Genomic DNA, 19,386 nt, shown 5'->3' with positions numbered 1-19,386 from the left:
CTGGGGAACACACTGGTGACCAGCAGCCAGCTGGATTTCACTCCATTCACCACCACTCTCTGGGCCCAGCCATCCAGCCAGTTTTTAACCCAGCAAAGCACCTGTGCAAGCCATGGGCTGCCAGCTTCTCCAGAAGAATACAATCTTTGTGGAAAGGAGCACCTCCAGAAACTGAGCTTTCGTATTAGATGCTGCTTTTTATTTTGGTCAGCAAACCTGCGTCTTTCGCGTGGATATTGTTGAACATAGACCATGGAGTATTTCAACAAGCTCAGTTTTAGTAGGGAAGTAGGACGTGGACTTCCACTTGTTCAATCTACCTTAAGGGATTTCAAGGGTCAAAACATCTGTACTAAGAGTTTCCTGATTAAAACTAAAAAGGTTGTGAGTAGCAGAGATTGCATCTGAGCAGTTTGGCTTCATTGAGCAGCCCTTGCATTAACAGTTTGCCAAATGCATTAAATTTGCTCACGATAAAACATTATTTTGGGGTTAAGTTCAAAGCGCTAGTCAGTAAGGTATGCAGCTCAGATTAAAGTTTTTGTTGTTTAAATACAGACTGTCAGTTTCCTTGATTATAGAAATCATAATTCGTAATAAAAATATATTTGCCAATTTATATATATATATACAGACATACACACACACCAGATGGTGGGTTAGTCATGTAGGACAGTTAAATGCATAAGATCAAAAAAAGGATCTGGATATTTTTTTCCAAACTCCTTGAGGCAGCTAGGTACATAAAGAAACTGCAATGAGACCTTGCATTGTAGAATCCAGTCTCCACCCTTTGTGCCAACAAAACCTCTAGTATCTGGCAAACTAAACCAAACACACAGCACTGAAAAGCTAAGGCATTTTCAGAAGGATAATGTGTGGACAGTGAAAAGTAAAAATGATTTATCTTGTGTTACCAGAAATAAGCAAAATGCCCCTTTCTTGGATAGAATCTGTGCTGAAGAATGCCTGCTAGTCCCAGTAAACCAAGTTAACTGCCAAAAACTGACTATAAAAGCTCATTAGGTATATAATAATCCACAGGTGTGCAACTAGGAATAAAATAATAATAATTTTAAGTGTTGCTCTTCTCAAAACATGAAATTTGTTCTTAACACTGAAGCTGGTTCCTGCTTAGTATCATGCTCTGCTTTATGTAAGCTTTGTAGCTCTGTTATCGCTCTCATCTGTTCACAATTTCTCACGGCAGATACACAAACATTTTGAACAGTGTGGGCACCTGTCTTATATGAGAAGGAGTTAATAGTTCTCAAGTGCCGCTGTCTTAAAACGTGTCAAAATATGCAACAGAAAGTATCTTTCTTCTTTTTTTCTTGTTTTAAGTGCTAAAAATGGGTTGATTCTGCTGTTTTTGGGGGCAATGTTTAAATTTCTTGTTCTTGTTTCTACGTTTTAGAAGAAGCAGAAGAAATGAACCATAAACTACCAACTCTTTCTTTTGCCATCGAAATTCCTTTTGTGCATGGCATGTCCTTGGACTGTATTTTCCAGTTTCACAATGTATGAAAGACGGGGGAGGGAGAGAGGAGCGGAACAAAAAAGCAATGCCAATGACTGGATGAGAACCTCTCATAAATACATTGTTGGTTATATTTTATGTTCTGCATCCAAGCAGATGCAAAATGCTTTCTTATGTTTGCGGTTTAAACTATTTTTAAATGCATTTGGAATTGAAATAGAAGGATAAGTATTAATAAATATCAATTAATTTTATTAGCCAAGGGGCTGCTAAAGGAAAGACATGGTTTTATTTTTCATGGACCTTGTGGTCACTGTTGTCCTAATACAGACACGCTTAGCAAATGTGTGGTGAAGTTGTGTCAGAGTAAGACCTTGCCTGGTAGGCATATTAGGCCTGAAACAAGAGTGTTTTTTTGTGTTGTATATTTCTGTTCTGTGCCATGAAACCAGGAACTTTGTCATACTATGGAGTGCTTCTGCCGTAGATGAAGCAGTGGCAGGCTTACAACCATACCCCTCTTCAGGGGAAGGGGGAAAATTAGACTGAGGTTTTAAGAACTGCTCTTTTGTGCAGGTACCTTAAGCGCTGTAAGAAAATACATTTCTTTGAACGTTGTCTGTGGAAGAAATGAAATAAGGTTTTGGAAGGCTTCTGCTGAACAGTTTTCTTCCACCAGAACAAGTTTTTGAGCTACTCGCTATTTTCTGTATTGCTGTAGTCCAGCCACAGGGTTCAGTTGCAGACTTCTGCATGCAAGACTTCAGCAAGCAAGCAAATTCAAAATGCATTTAGCAGCTGTATCTCTAAGAGTAGCTCCAGTGAACCGTGTTCCAGCATGGCTTGGGTAGACCGTGCAGCCGAGCTGAATTAAGAGCTGCATCTGAGAACGGCAGCCAGGCGGGAGGAGAAACTGGGTGGGCAGTTTGCTGGTGCTTGTGGAACTGCCTTCTCCTCAACTGCAGGAGTGCAGCAATACTCGAGTGTTGAGTGCTCAAGTTTTGGGGGTAAATGTGGCTGAACAGGGTGTTAGCAGCAGACAAAATTACCCTGTACGAAGGTCTGTGCTTAATTTGACCCTGCTGCATACCAAAGCATCCATTGCACTTTTCTGTACTGGTTGCCTGTGTTTTAAAATCCATGTTGAAAGGAGGATTAAACAACATTGTTAAGCTTATCTGTAAGTTCATTGGAGCCCAAGGTTTCCTAAATGTTTTTGTTTGTTTTCCTCCGTAATATAGCAAGTCATGTAGCTTGTGAGTTCTTTATCTTGGGGGTTGGTCCTCTGAAAGATGGTAAATTAGAGTCTGAGTTTCTCTTCCCTGCCTGAACCTCTACAGCCATAGAAGAGACTGCAGTAATATAAACTACGTAACTTTCACAAATCATTCTGGGTCACTCATGGCTCTTGTATTTCTGAGTATTCGTTCTGTGGTCTTCACTATGACGATGTTTTGCCGTCCTATCCGATAAGTCCTGTAATAGTTATGGTTTTGCAAATTAAATAGTTGCTCATTAGAAAATCAGCTGAGACTGCTAATTCATTATCATATAACCTGTTGATTTCTCTGCAGGTGAAATTGCTGTTAGTAATTACTAACCAAAGAGATTTTTTACAGGCTCCTTGAAGTGCTGCTTAGCCCTTTTAGTTCCTTCTTTGTTTCCACAGGTGTGACTCCTCCCAGCTTCTCATTTGCAGCATGAGCTTTACCAAGCTATTTGATCTTTGTTCTAAAATAATAGTAATAATAATCCCATTTATATGCACTCATAAACTGGCCTTATTCTATTTTTGTTGATTTAAGTTTACCTAAGGACACATTTCAGCCTAGTGGAAGCCTTTACTGATACGTACTAGATCTTGTTGTGGGGAAACCTACACTTTAAGGAAAGATAAAAGTACTTTTTTATGCAAATAACTTGTTTGAAGCCAAAGAAAAACACTCAAATACCCCCTTACTATTTCAAAACTCATTGTAACAGCCCCAAAACAGCTTCCAACACACACTTTTTGGTTTCAAAGTGGTAAGTTGACATCTCCTGGATTTAAATCCAAGGGTAGGAATTGCTTTAGTGTTACCTTAAATGTATGTGCTTTCGATGCCACTCCTCTGCTCCTCACCTTGGGAATGCTAAATTAATTCCATCTTGGAGAATGTTCCGACCACTGAAACTGCGCACTTGACCCAGCTTGTGAAATGAATCATAGGGTCAAGTATGGGTAAAAGAATATTTCTGTGATCACTCCTTGCCAACAGACAAACAAATCTGTGAGGAAAGAAAACCCAACCTGTTATAACTGGTGGTTACACTGAACCATTTAGGGTGTTTATTTCAAATTCAGTATTGTCTGTAGTAGCTATCATGGTATGTGCAGAAGTGCAGAGGAAGTACAGAGGAAGAAAGTGGGAACCTTTCTTTACAATCCTTGTGTTGGAAGCAGTTCTGAAAACTTGAAAATTGTGGACACCCAGATAGTGGAAAAATGTTTTATTGTGTGTATTGACCCTAACTGTGTGTTTTATTGGGAGTGTATCCACTGGAAAATCAAAATGAGGAGAACTAATCTGTAAAATGTAATGTTTCTGCATGTTTCTGTCTCTCAGGGTCAAAGCATACATATTCCATATGTCCTATGGCTTGTCACTTGGCAAAACTGTATCCTGATTCTTGGCAAAACTGAGCATTCCTTTATTCTCCGCAGGGGAGGGCTGGCTGAGAGGTTGTGTCGGCTGCAGAACAGAGAAAGATCTGCCATTAGTTTTTGGAGACATCAGTGTATTTCAGATGCTAAAATCCCATCAGGTAAGAACTGTTATACGTATGCTATTACGTGAAAGCACATGGATGCATATATGCGCATAGCCCACAGAAGGGTACAACTGAAACCCAGATTCTCTGTGTTTTTGCCTGAATTCGGGCTAAAGTTCTCTTGATTGTAAACCATCATATAGAGCTGAAATGAAATGTGAGCCCAAAAGACAGTGTCCTAGTTCTCAAAGCACTTGAATATAAGGGATAAAGAACTTGTTTTAAATAGCCTTTATCTACTAGACTCTTCAGAACTTCTTGCTTTCCCACATCACTTGGGAAAATGGTGTTTCCAGGTGGTAAGACAATTCAAGGTTTAGTTTTTGAATGTGCAATGTATTTTATTTTATTGTTTTTTGTTTCTTTATAGCCATTTTTTCCTCTTTCCTTGACAATTTTTCTTTTATTTGAAGTCAGCCATATTCATGGCTAATTGCTAAAATTGTGGATGACAGCAAACATGAACAAACAGAATGCAACTGTGAAATGAGCGTGAAGTATAAGTATGGGGCACTTCCCTTAAAAAGAAGGGGTGAGAGTTGCACTAATTAGTTACAGGCGACTAATAGCACCATCTTTCAGTAATATTTCTTAAGAGATAATAGGTTCATAGAGTCAAAGTGTAAAGAAACAATTTTTTTTTTCAATTTGTGTGTGCGTGAATGTAGGCTGTGAAATTTCAAGCATTTATTCTGTATTAAGCCCAATAATTGTTTCTGAGCACATATTAACTTTGTTTATTTTCCAGCAAGTCCTCTGGTCTTAATTTGAAAACATGCAAATGCGGGAATCTATCACTTGCCTTGAGGCCTTGAGAGCTTGTCCTTAATTCCACTCACATTTATTTTATTTTATTTTTTTAATTTTTTTTCTCCAAAATCTGAGTTTGTCTGGCTTCAGTTCCCATCTTTTGTTTTATATAAAGCCTTTCTCCATTAGATTAAAGAGCTCTTTAGGGTATGGCATCTTCCCTCTCTGGCACTTACATAGCAAAATCATGCTGCCTCACAAGTTTCATAAACTCAGCAGACTGGACTCTTTAATGTTCTCTACAGCATTTTCTCCAGTCGTCAAGTGATTTGCATGGCTCTTTACTGCACGCTTTCAAACTTTTCAGCATGATCTTAGAAACAAAGGCAGTGACTCTGTATGTATCCCTTAAGTTTTAGTCTCATCAAAGCCATCACCCAGATCCTGCTGATTTCTGAGATCCAGTTCCCCACTCTCTAGTTACCGTTTGTGTTTCTTTAATTTAGATATAGGAAAGTCATTGATGAAACCATTTAATAGTGTGTTTACTTTCAAATCCTGCTGGCACTGCTGTTACTTAATTATGATTTTCCACTTAAAAAAAGCTTTAACTGTTATTCACAAAGTTAGTTATCTGAAATATTTTTTTTTTTGCATTCCTCTGAAAGAGTACGTTATTGATAGTGAAAATGTCTGTTATTTCATAAGAATGTTCTATGATTTTAAGCCCTTACTAATTCTGAAGGAGTCAAACCCAAACTGTTGACTAAAGCTGGTCTCACAGTTTCTCACAGCAGCATTAGAGAGGTTATATCCTGTAATCACTTGCATGCAGCATATTCAAGATGTCACCTGTGTGGAATGGCACAAAATGTATTTTTGGTCTTAATTCCTTAATTTTTTGCCCAGTGATTTTGCCTAGATCTGATGTCAAGGTAGCTGCTCTCCATTTACTGTGAGTCACAGTTTTTGCCCTTGCTGAACATCATCATCTTTTCAGTCTTCTGGAATTTCCCTGGTGTTTGAAGACTTGCTAGAAAGTAATATCAGGGACCCAGAAATACCTTTAGCCAACTCTTTTCAGAACTGCTATGTTGAAAATCATGCAGGCACACTCACTTAAAACTGATCAAGGCTTCTACATGTCGTTTATCCTCCTCCTGAGTTACTAATGAACAGGAATCTACTTCCACATCCTTATTCCTTATGTGGTTTGAGGACATCCTCTTGCTTTTTCTGAAATAAAGAACAGAAACTGATATTGAATGGGTCTTTTTTTTTTTTTTTCTTCCCACTGCTCTCTACGGTAATGGATCTGCAACATGGCTCATATTCTTTTTGTCCTAGCTTCCCGTGTCATTATGAAAACTTGTGTTTGGCTGCTCACCAGTCTGCTAGACGTTAACTCTTAGGCTGAAATATTCCATGCTAAACATCTGCCCCTGGCTGGATTCCTTTCTTTGATTATTTTTCTTGCTTTCTTTCAGAAAATGAGTCAGAATTAGTTAGTGTTTTCTGAGAAAAAGGCTATGGGGAAAATACCTTGTTCTATTCTTTAGTACATTTTTAAAATTCAGGTGAGTCTGTCTTCAAGATGATTTAGTTTTGGCAGCAGATGAACAGCTTCTGGTATATTCCTTTTACCATCATGGTGAAAATGTACAGGAATTTGGGCAAGTTAGAAATCATTAGGGCACTACTTTCTGCTTCATTTACCCCGCAAACATTTGCCAAAGCATGCAACTAAATTTCAGAAAGATGCTGGATATGCCATAGTTTAGGAATACTTCAACTTCACAACCTACCTTTCATTTCCAATAGCCAGTCCTTACTCCAAAGTATGACTATGACAAAATTACCAGTAAAATAGCTGTGGTAGTATTTGCAAGATATTTTTTTCATCCGGGGCAAAATTTGTTTTGAATAGTACTTTTCTTAGAATAGTCAAACGGTTTCATGTCACCAAAATAAAATTGGTGTTTGGTTGGGAAAATGTCAGTCTGAATGGCTGAAATTTTAGTAATGTATCTAGATAACCTTACAATTGCTTCTAGTCCAGAAATGTGACGTGTCAGCAAAGCAAAAGCCTACCACTTTCATCTTTTTAGGTTCACACTAAGGGTCTCTCACTGTTCTGAGATTCTTCTTGGATTTATTTCCCTATGTTTTGCCCGGTAATATTTCTAAACCACTCAATTTCCACGACTGCTTCTGACTTTGGCAACAGAAGTAGAGGAAAGAACTTATCAAATGACAAACTTAAATGATTTGTGGAAGGAGCCTGAAGATTAACGTGGAGGATTTAAGTAACCTAGCTGCTGCAAGAGCTGTCAAGTGATTTTGGTTATTCGATAGACGTGCAGACCAGGAGTTCATCGTTAAGGCAAAGGGGAGCAATTTCAAGTGAGATCAGTCTGAAGTCTTATTTCCATCTGAGACCTAAGGAAAAATGTTTCCAGAACTGTGGGCTGTGCCTCTCTTCTTGTTGAGCATTTCATGTTACAGAATTTTATGCTTTTGTTTTGCTGTTTTTCGGTTTTAGGTTGTATCAACATCCACATTATCCCCAAAAAAACGCATTTTTTTTTTGGCTTTAAGTTTTTCGAATTCCTTTGTTTGCTCCGTGTGACCTCTTTTGGTAAATAACCATTGTGGTTTGGCTGCTTCTTGGTCACTGGGATGAATCACTACCTCAGAAAAGAGCGCCTCCTTTCAGCATGCATTTTCTGTTTATTTTTTCTGTAGTGCTCGGGGGTCTCGCTTTTGTCTGAATCACTCCTCGGGGCAGAAGTTCTGTGCTTTCCACATTTTGACAATTTTGGAGTTACGTTCGGCAGCCTACCCCGGTGTTGGGGTGAGTGACGGCAGTCTTGCTGAAAGTGCAGACACAGGTGGAAATGAGGACATCGTACAGCAGAAAGAAGTGGGGGAAGAAGGCCTTTACTCTTAATTGGGTCTTTCTGATTGGTAATTCCACTTCTGTAATTAACCTAACCCTGTCACTGAGGCCTGAAAGGAGGTACCATAGAAGCTTGCCTTGCACTGCACAGCGCTAGTTGGATGCTCCTATGGTTTGGGATGTCAGGCTCTTCTCCACAAATCCATAACGGCTTGTTCTTCACAAGATGTGACAGGGAGGCTAAAAGGTGTACAGCCATCATAAGAGCAAGGCTCCGTTCAGTCAAGCTGGTGGTTGGAGAGTGCTATGTGAAAAGGCTTTTAGACCATTTGCAAGCTTTTTTTTTTTTTTTTTTTTTTTTAAATTTCCCCTCCTGTATTCTGTGCTGCAACTTCCCTGTGAAGTTTCCTGTTTGGGCAAAGAGATCTGGACAGTTGAGAGAGAGAGAGAGGGAGGAGGAAAAAAAAACCAAACTTTAAAACCTTTTCCTGTCAACATCTGCTGGTTATGTGGGGATTGCATGAGGCAGAAGGAAAAAAACATAGTGCTTTTCTGAGTTATGTTCTGAAGACTCTCCTGTCCATAGGAGAAGACACAAACAAGATTTAAAGCAAACTCATGCAGATTCTTTTCAAAAGTAACTTCTGAAATCTCACCTTCTATGCATTTTGTTTTCTGCTCTTTGTTTTTTGTGCAGTTATTATCAAAATGGTTCTTTACTGAAAATGCTGACACATATTATTCTGTAGAGTTCGTAATCTGATATAAGATAACTGGAATTTGTTGGTCTGATTTGGGACGAACATTTTGTGATTGGGTTACAATTGAATTTGAGTAATAAATCGATAATAACCCCAAACCATCAGCATTTCCTTTGAAACAGCACTTCTCCCCCCGCTCCTTCCTCTTGCGGGGAAGTGACCTTCAAGCGACTGAAGCGAGAGGAGCACGTGAGGGGAGGAGGGTGAAGCCTTGAAGATGAAGATGGGGTTTCGTGTGTAATAGTGCATTTTCAAGGAGGCTGAAAGGCTGACAAATGAGGATATAAACAATCACTCCCCCACCTTCTAGTTTCAGTGACTAGTTACGATGTGGGGGAAGAAAGGATTTGAGCAGCTTGGATGTGATGAGACTTGCACAAAAATTTATGTCTGTGGATGAAGAAAACAAGGATAGTCCTTAACACGCTTTCCTTTTACCATGCAAAATGTTTCTATAAATACAAAAGTCTGAGCTTTGTTAGTTATTGCTTATTTTCTTAGTTCTTGATAATTTCATTAGTTATTAGTTAATACTATAATTTAGAGAGATGGCAAGCGGCCAGATTTCTGTTTGTCATTTTTTGCTAGCCAAATGTCTGAACTTGTCACAGAGGGAAAAATCAGATGTAAACTTGTCTTTTTCAAACAAAAATTCTTTGTATTGTTTTTGTTTTCTTGTGAGAAACAATAATGGCATACACAATCACTTTAAGTAGCTTACATATGTTGTTATAAAGAATGTATAATGTTTAAAGTAGGGCCAAATTCAGCAGCCTCTTTTTAAATTAATATAGATGTGGCAAGAAGCCATCATGCCTGCAAGACTTGGTATGTTTTGGAGAAAAATCTTTTTGAATGGCTTCAGAAGTTACCAGCCCAGGAAGAATAACAATATGTATGGATGGTAATAGCAAACAGATGTTTTTGTACAGGCTGTGAAAATGTTGGAATCTCAGTGCTGCCTCCTGGCTTTAAACGTTGCCTTTTGGATTGGAAGGGTCTGCTCGGTGTATATCGGCTTGCTGAGTTTGTTATGCATACACCTGCAGGCTTTTACGTGAAAGAGAAGGGAGAACGATAATGGGATGCCAAGCAAAAGAACACATTTTCTTTTGATTTGTGCCTGTGATTTGACATTTTATACTTCTGACACTTGAGAATGAAAGTAAAACGTTGTGGCCTGAACCAGAAAATGTAGGCTTGGCTATTCTTCCACTGCAGATAGTAAGTGCTGTCCCAGGAGGGTGTCTAGTACTGCAGTTTTGAAACCTGCATTAGACAATTAGAAATTAAATATCGTTGGGATAAAATAATGCCTTTGAAAAAATAATTGAGGGACGAATCTGGAAGTGTGTTGCTAATTTACTTTATTAAACAAGGCATAATTTTTTTTTGTTTGCTTCATACTTCCATAATGTAGATCTGATCAAGCCATCAGAACGAAACACATTCATACTTTCATTCTTAGTACAGTAAGTACTGTTAACAACATTAATTGCACAAGATTTTGTATTTTCAGCGGGAAATGTTATTACGTAAAAGCTTTTAGCTGGGATTAATAGAACTTTGATCTGAGCGTAACACCACCTGTATTTCTTGTAGTTCGTATTTCTGAAGAACTTGCCATTTAACTAGAAATATAACTTAACTTTCCAGACGCATTATTTAGAAATATCTGTGATGTTAGGTACAGTACAAATCTGCTTCTAAACTGCACTTCATCTATATGATTTGTGTTTGATAACTCTAAGTGAAAGTAATAGTAATTTGTTTAAAAGCATCTGTCCTCCTATATCATTCAGACACCATTAAGTTCAAGAATCGTATGTTGTGACAGGGTAACTGGTAAGAACAAATACAGGTTGTTCTGACTGCCTTTGCACACACACAAAAAAATACTTGTTAGCTATTTTTTTATAAGTAACATGACTTAAAGCAATCTCATCCTTCTCCCCATCTCTTGGATTTTCTTCTGAGTTTGTCTTGTGGTTGTTTGTTTGTTTGTTTTTTGAGGGGTGTTGTTGGGAACTCTTGTCTGAATGTCATTTTTAATTGATTTGAAAGGAAGGTACTGAAGTACTCTTCCTTTTGCATCTTACCCTGCTTGCTTTGTTTTTCATTCATCGACGTGACTTATGGTGCAAGTCTTGTGGCTGAGGAGTTTGTGAAGCATTCCTTTCTCTGACTGTTACTTTCTCATTCTGGCTTTGCGTGATAGTTCACATGTATGTTTACTGCTTAATGTGCATGCTCTTTATTAATAGAGACTTTTTACTATTGCAGTAATAATGCTTTCCACTATGCTTTTCTTCATGCTCACGTATGGGTAATTTTTTATCAAAATGCTCAGTGGAGCAGAGTTGTTCATGGTTTGCCATTATATTAAACAGCAAATTTTACTGTGTTTGTGAGATCTGTGTGCTTGCAATTCACTGTTTTCAGCATTGGTACTTTGGCCCTCATGAAAACTTATTTCTACCTTGTGTCATGTATGATTGTTATATTCAGACTGGAGATGGGCACATCACATCCTTCGGCCCTGTGGGTACGACACATTCTGTGGACATTGCAAGATTTTTAAGTTCTTATGGAAGAATGGAAAATTCAAAAATTCGGAAGTAACCACTGCCATAAATCCGGCCTGCCTTTCGTTTCACAGAATTTTTTGACCTTGCTGATACTGCTTTTTTTTTTTTTCCTTCTGCTATTGTCATTACTTCTGCGGAGACAAGTCCTTTTCTCCTCCTCCCTAGAGAGGGAGGTTTTCTGTCCAGGCAGTGACAGCAGCACAGTGTCATCACATCCCAGGAACGCCTGGTGTTGGAAGCTCCATCTGCTTCCTTCCGCTCTGAACCGTGGCAAGCTTGAGCTGACATGCACAGAGGCACATTGGGTATCCCAGCTAGCACGTTCAAATCATAGAGAACACAGCAACTTAAACCCGCCCCTGCTTTCTGTTCAGGTGTTACACACTCCAGCTTGTTCTCCTGAAGCATTTATCTCCATCCCGTAGGTCCTGTAGGGAGTAGTATTGGAGGTCTGTCACCTTACTGTAAAGATAAATTGCTCCATATGAAGGCTTTCCATTCAAGACTACAGGTGCTCTTTTTGAGCACTTGATCAGTAAGTAACATTTTAGCAAAATTCACTTGAGCAAGGTGAAACTGCATGTAGTCTTAATGTCAATGTAGTAGTGTCAACTGCATGTAGTCTGATGTCAACATTTGATGCATTTCCCTACATTGATGGACCCTGTGCTTGCAGTGTGCTCAGCTTCCCATCTCTGTGCAAAAAAAGAAAATAGAGACTGCATTAAAATATGCAGTCCCCAAGAGATCATCATTTCTATTTTTTTCTCATTTGTCTGTCTCATCGGTAGTTACGGAGTTATTAAAGCGAACTTCAGAGTTGTATTTCAGGCACCGAAGCCAGAATGTCTGAACATAATTTTATTTTAGGATTGTGCTCCTCCGTGTTTTTACTTTTCTTCTCTCAAAAGTTCGTTCTGGTTGTTTAGAGTCAGTGCAGAATAGCTTCCTTCGTAGTCTACCTCCTAGGCTGCCCTTGGCGTATCTAGTGAGTGCATTCTTCATGAGCATGTACATTTAGCGTTGATGCAGCTCCATGGCTTAAACATAGATGTCTGCTGTGAAGCCACCTTGTTGGGTCTGAAGATTGTCAAGAGCCTTCGCTCTGTCAGACACCATGGAGTTGTGCCAAAGTTTTAAAAAAGCTCAACGTCTCAGGGTCCACGATCTCCAAAGGAACACAGATTTTTTTTTCCTTTTTTTTAATCCTCCTGGAATTCAGGGTAATGCAAAACGTCTGCAAAATGTTGTGTTAAAACGTGTTTTGCTGCCATGGTATATACTGAGGGGCAACATCACCCTGTGTGCTGAAGGAAGTAACAGAAATTAAAGGAACTGACCAGGGAAACCGATATACTGAGTGTGAAACTTGTCTGTTCATTTCCCATGCGTTTGAAATGTTGTGGATGAACTGAACTACTTCATGGCCAGGTTCCACATTGGAGTGAGAGATCAGTATCCCAGAGGTCATCTGGAGTTAGACAATTAACGTGGGACATGAGAGCAGGTTTGCGAAGTGTTCAAACCAAAAATTCATCTAGCTTAGGATCTTAGCAGTGGCAAGAGCTAGCAGAATGCCTGGGAAAACTTAGAACAGGGCTAGCACTTCATATTATTTTTTTGAAGTATCCTCCCAGTTTGCAAAGATCTCTGACTCAGGGACCGTCTGTCTGAACCAGAGCTAGTAACTGTGTTCTTAGTAGTTCTGAATTATTTTTTTTCCTCCTACCAGGAAGTTACCGGTTGTTTTTCTGAACCCGTGCATAAAATGTAGACCTGTTTTGATTGCATAATTGGGAAATGCCAGGCTTTCTTTTTCAGAAAGTATGACCAAGACCTTTGCCAAATTTGTTCAGTTATTACTGTTGCCAAAAAGACTTTTCTGTTGGATTTCTAAGGTTCTGCTGACAGTAGCAGTGAGTGGTCGATGTCCTATTTGCCTGGTTTGGGATGATTTCTTTATCTGTCTCTGAGGAGCCTGACGTTGTTTCTGGCAGTGTGTCTGTGCGTGCTGGTGGGGTGGTGCCGTATCTCCCTTACGTCAGGGAGACGGGATGGCTTCTTGTCAGAGCTTCTCCTCCCTCGGCTGTAGGTGAGGGAGGCTCTTGTCAATAATGGAGAGGTTTCTCCAGAGCCTCTTCCCTGCCTAAATGGCTTGTTCCTCCCCCAGTTAGCTTCTCCTGTTGGTTTCACTTGTTCTGGACCGCTTGTGAGATCTGGAGGAATTCATTAGTTTCATCACAGTCCCCACCTAGCAGTGATTTCTGTTTGTTGTCTTCCAGTGATTTCTGCTTATTGTAGCAAAGTGTTCTGCAAAGGGGCTGATGTGAAATTTACGGGTAAAAACTGACCCAGCTCATCACTGGTACCTGACTTTTCTTGTTGATCACAGGACACTGGAGTACCTTTTGAATCACTAGCAGCCAGCATGTTGTTGCATGTCTTTGAAGGCTTCTCCTCTTACTGACAATTCTGTGAAGAATTTTCTGTGAAGAAGTGGGGGAGCATTACAAGCTCTGGTGGCTCCTTTTAAAAGTTCACAGTCAACCAGCTTTTGACCAGATTTATTGGTGCTTTTCTTTCTCTTTGTGGCATCTCAAGCTTTGCGTACCAGGGATTGATTTACACTTCACACTCCTGGGATGCACAAGCTCTGTCTTTATATTCATGGGGCCAGGTTCTTCAAACGCTTCTTGACTCTTTGTCAGTGGATGTCTTCTCTGACTTTCTAGCCGACTGTTCAAAGACTACCGCAAGATGCTGTTGCAAAGGCATCTGGCAGGAACGATGAGCTTTGTTAAGCAGTCCTCAAATTGCTGCTCAAGCGAAGGATTTCTAAATGCATCCAGACAGCGCTCTCTGTGAATGTGCATGGGGCTACTCTCTCGATGGGAAGAGAAAGGTTACCTTCAAGTAAGGAAACTGAAGGTTTTGAAAGGAGCAGTCCGTAGGTACTTGTAGTTCTTATTCCTTCTCTGGGTGCTGAAGGAGTTTCTCAAGTACAGTCCAACCTGGGCACCACAAGGGAAGACAAGTAACTGGATGCCATTGGCAAACACGCAGTCCCAAGTTTGAGTTTCAAACTGTCTTTATCCAGCCTGGTTGGGCTGCCATTGGGCAGAGCAATCGTCCCTCTGTCCCTTCATTCCCCCCTTTCCGCTGTTCATCATTTGTCCTTTCCTTTCCTTAATATCTGCTCTTGTGCCTCGGTGGCTTTGCAGTTAGCTGGATTAGCGTATTGATTTTGGTTTAAAAAAAAAAAAAAAAAGTAGTGCCAAAGAAATACATTTAAAAGCTCTAGACAGCAGAGTGGGGCGTGAAGGAATGAAGGAATATGCGATGTAGAAATGAGCAGGACTGCACCACAGTTGCTGCTTGAACCTTTTTTTAATTCTGGATACTGCCATGAAACCTGCACATCTGCAGGTTGGAATTTCTCGGGCTGTAATTCTGTTTTGCAAGTGAAATGAAGTGAATGAGGGCTTCAGCAAGCAAGAACTTCTGTGAATTATCCAAGGGTGAAAGAGAACATGGCAAAACCTTAAAGTAAGCTTTTCACGCGAATGAACAAACAAGTAAACTTCTCTGGAAGCTGTAGAAGTTGCAGTGATCCAGCCCGTCTCCTCACCCACAAATTCTCCCTTCAATGCGCAGCCACATATGTTTGATTTATTTTTGATTGGCATAACAATGCGAGAGCCAAATGAATTAAAAATCAAGCTACGTTCTGAACTTTGGTGTTTCATCACGTGCCAGGAATCCAAAGTGCTTTGCCATGTTGTTCGAGAGAGCGTTCTATCAGCAGCAGTAATAATAATTTGAGTAATTAAATTAAACTATCTCTGTGCATCTAAATAAACAAATAGATTGTGGTTCTGTAGAATGTGCGTGTGTGCCAAGTTTGAGACTTGGATAGTTGTTGAAATGGTGCTGCTTTTAATGTAGAGGCATTCTGCTTCGTTTAGTATCAGCTCCCAGTGTTTGGGCCAACTTTGACTGACTTACAAGAAACTCTGGTGGCTTGGCAGGGTTTTTTCTCCAATATCTTTCAAGAGACTTTCCTATCAATGTAGTTCTTCCTTAGTTTACCTAGTATTTTTAACTGTTTCATAGTCAGGAATATTTAAAAGATAGATATTAGGTTGCCATTCTCTTTTACAGTGATTTCTTCAAGCTGGCTTAACAGCTAACATATACACTGCTGACCAGTAAGAATTGTCATAAGATTTTGCACGTGAGAAATGCACCGTCCAGAAGTGATGAAGCCTCACGAGTTGTTTTCCTGCCCCTTTTTTGGTTTTTTTTTGAAACTGTTGGTGCATTTCATAATTGAAGTTGACTTTTTAGTGACTTATTTTTTAAAGTGGATGAAAATTGTGGAGTATGTCTAGAGGTAAATGTTCAGTTGCTTTGAAGGCTGAGGATTTTTGTGGTTGGGACGATTTGTTTATGCATTCCAGATGACTTGGGGTTGACAGAGGACCGTAACTACAGCTAGTCAGGCAAAATGCAATTCAAGTGTGAATATCCTAAATCCTTGCCTTTAGGCATAGAAAACTAGTCCACGCGTACACTTAGCAGAAGTTTGCACATAAGCAGACCTTAGGCAGTGCAGTATTTGGAGCGGCAGAGCAGTGTTGCAGCTTTCCCTAAGCAGGTGATAGCAGTGGCATCCGTCCATCTCTCTTCATCAGTTGGCCTCAGAGAACTTGGCGGCAAGGATCAGTTCTTTTACTCCTGCTCTGCAAGGAGAGGAGGTTGAGCTGCCATGATTCGGGCCGAATCCGTTCACATGTATCACTTGGGGGACTTCCTGAAGGAGCCCTTTATCCTGCTGGAAAACACCAGTTCATGGGAAACAGTGCTTTGCAGAAACATCTTGCATGGGATGAAAAATTGGTTCGAATAAAAGTGGTTTTGAGAACACTTTGGTTTTATATTTCAAAATGACTTTATTTCAGTTTTTCAGTTTTAGTATAAAATGTAATAAAGATTGGGGAATACAAAACAGGGACTTTTTTTTTTTTAATAGAATTGAACTTTATTTAATAAACCTGAAAGTTTTTAGGACCCGCTTTCTTTGGTTTGGGGTTTCTTGAATTTTTTTTTTTTTTAAGTTTCTCATAAACTTAAAATATTTTGACTCATTTTCCAAAGGAAAGGCATTCACAATTGTGAAATGGGCCTTAAAATAAACAAACAAATAACTAGTACAGCTCTGCTGTTAAGTTCCAGTACCACGTTCACAGTTCCTCCCCTGCTTCTTCTTTGCTGTGGGAAGACAGTAATTTATATCAGCTGTTTTTCTCGGGATACTGTGTTTTTCCCAACATGACTTGTGGATCAAAATCAGTAGAACTGGGGTTCTGCTGCCCCTGTCCTTTAGCACTGCGCCTTTCCCCACTAATGACAGCAGCATTTAGCAGGTGGATACCCATACCTCTTCTCCTCAGTGACCAGAGTGCAAACTGGAGCAGGGCTAGCTGAGAAAGACAATAAGTCTTAGATAAATCTAAGTCTCTCTTTCACCACGTTTGTCTCTAAATGCAAATCACTTTTAGATTCTTTGTACCTAACGGGTGCTCTGTTAGCTCGGTCCCTGACAACTGTTGTTTTGGGAAAGGTCGAGCAGGGCAAACACAGCTTCACTTTCACCTTTAATGCAGTGTGATTCTTCTGTTTTCAAAATAAATGTTTCTTGCTCAGTTTCTAATAAAAAAAGCTGGGAACAAAGCGGATCATTTGCAGGATGAAAAAGTTCAAATGCAGTGGGAGAGGGGGGTCTCCTTTCTGTAAGAAGTTTGATTTCATCTGTATTCGGAAGAAGTACAGGTAGTATTTTGTCTCCACAGTTAAAAGTGCTTTAAAAACAACAACAAAACTTTAACATAAGTCTTTCGGTGGGCTGATGTACTGTATGCGTCATTTTTACGGATGTACATATGTACATATGTGCATGTGTACATATGTGTCATTTTTACAGGTAAGCAGAAAGCAGAGCACAGATGTTCCATGTGCCAGAATTTCTTTCCCCTCATCTAAATGTTGCATTTTTATTTTCATCTTTTAATTTCCAGATAAATCTGGTGTTTTAACTGTGAAGATCTTGGAGATGTTTGAGGAGTGTATGATCCAAGTTGCCATCTGCCAGCAGCTGGAACAGTCTGCTGCTATGACTTCATCCGACGATCTCGTTATCAATACCGTCGAACCAATACTCAAAGTCCTCTTTGCAAGAGAGACAGCAGCTCACCTGAAGGGTAGGCCCCAGGATGTCATCCACATCTATCCTCCGTGGTAAGTACAGGGAAGGGGTCGCACTTGCTGTAGCCCTGCCGATCGGGGGGGCTACGTACAAGGCTTGTTGGGTTGCTGTAGAAAAGACCTTGGAGGGGGTGGAACGGGGCTGTCTTCTGGTCAGCCATCTGTCTCTGCCAGCTCGAGAGAATTTGACAGATACCTTAAAGATAGCTCAGATAACAACTGAATGCGTAGTGTAATGCCTCCAGTGTTGCTCTGGGCTTCAGTTTTGTTTTCACTTAATATTTTCATGTTTAGAGTGATAGAAAGGCATGAGCAATGTCTTATCAATGATAAGGCCAATAAAGTACATACCTTCTAGTAGCAAAGTAGTTCAGGAATGCTCATCTGTTGCTGCTAGTATGGGTATAATGTTTCAGTGGAAAAGTCTGTATTAACTGTTTAGCATTCAGCAAAGAATATATGCAGCTGAAAATGGGGAAAAAGAAGAAACGTCGGCTAACACTATTTTTATGAAATCAGTAAACACCTTCTTGGTGGTTTCACATGGCTGCTGCTGTCACTGTCTTCAGTTCTCCAAATGCCTCTTCAGAGCAGCCCGTTAACCTTCTCTAGAACTCCCTAAAACATTTGGTCTAACTTTGTGATTTTTCTAAAGTGGATTACTTTCCTGATTTTAAGGGGTAGCATAAAGTGATGACTTTTCTAGTAAAGCAGATGGGTTTTGGCAGCTGTAGGTGGGAAGGTCTGATCTTTAAAAAAAAATCAGGAAAATTTTGAAATGGGGATATTATTCCTCTTCTCGCTCTTCTCCACACAAATTGTCAAATTTGATATATTTTTCTTAAGTTTCAGCATTCATTATCTGAATTTTAGCTTCCAATTGCAATTGAGTCCAGTCTCTAAGTGTTTTACCATATCCTTTTTTTTTTTTTTTTTTACAAAATACTTCTTCCTATTTTTGTAAAGGTCTGTATCTATTTTTATCTTCAATTAATTTAATTCAATTAATTAATTACAAGTAATCTTATTAATTTTAATCTTTAATCAAATATTTTTGACAGCTGCAAGGTTTTTTTTTGGGGGGGGGGTCTGTACCTGGTAATCTCTCCTTTTTCAAACGTTACTTAACTCTTTTTGGAAGAGATCCACAGATTAGGGGAATATATTTAATCTGTGGTGTATTGTGGGTACAGATGCAACTACTGGTAGTTGAGATACAAAGAGGTCAGTAGCTAAGAGAAATACATCTGATTATTAATCAAGTCCTAGTCTGATATGAAACATCACTGCTCTTTTTTTCCTTCATCCTACCCCTCAAGGTGCTAATGTTCGGTCTCATTTCCCCTTTCTTTACGTGCTGTTGTTTCTCTAACCTACCAACTTCCATCTTAGATCAATTGTTCTCTTCAGGTTTCTTCTGTTGTTTCTGAACCATGAGGCATTGCCGTGAGACTGTATTTTTTTGTGCAGATCTTGGCCTTGGCAAAGACTCTTGAACCAGCAGAACTGTTTTGGTTAGGGTATTATTCAACATTTTCTTTCTTTTTTCTTTTCCTGAAAAGTTGCTCTCCAGATACTTAGCAGTGTAAGTCTTAGACTGCGCTAGGTTTTTCCTTGTCAGTTCTGGGAAGATGCAACTCTGCATTGGTACAATCCTTTCCAGACTACAAGCATCTGTAACTGTACTAGTGCTGTATTCTCATTTCTTAGAAAAAAGAAGAAAAAAAAAAACCTTTTCAGATGATGCAGACGTGAAACTCATTCCTATACATACACACACACACACACACACATATATATATATATATATGTGAAGTGAAATTTCTTGGGAAA

General features: G+C 39.5%; 1 protein-coding gene across 2 annotated transcripts in view; it reads left to right on the top strand.

Annotated features, from left to right (window-relative positions):
- SPIDR (scaffold protein involved in DNA repair) overlaps window positions 1–19,386 on the top strand; it is a 204,042-nt gene that overhangs the window by 61,191 nt on the left and 123,465 nt on the right. For both annotated transcript variants that reach the window (XR_014579597.1, XM_083823913.1), the window contains exons 7-8: window positions 4,185–4,285; window positions 17,367–17,586. Coding sequence is in view for 1 of the 2 variants with exons in the window: in XM_083823913.1 (XP_083680039.1) it covers window positions 4,185–4,285; window positions 17,367–17,586 (321 nt within the window). In the remaining variant the exon portion in view is untranslated. The remainder of the gene's footprint in view (window positions 1–4,184; window positions 4,286–17,366; window positions 17,587–19,386) is intronic.

The sequence above is a fragment of the Anser anser genome (genome assembly GCF_964211835.1).
Source record: "Anser anser genome assembly, chromosome: 2".
Classification (NCBI taxonomy): Eukaryota; Metazoa; Chordata; class Aves; order Anseriformes; family Anatidae; genus Anser; species Anser anser.
The sequence above is the reverse complement of the archived record's forward strand: the minus strand, read 5'-3'. Positions and strand labels throughout refer to the sequence as shown.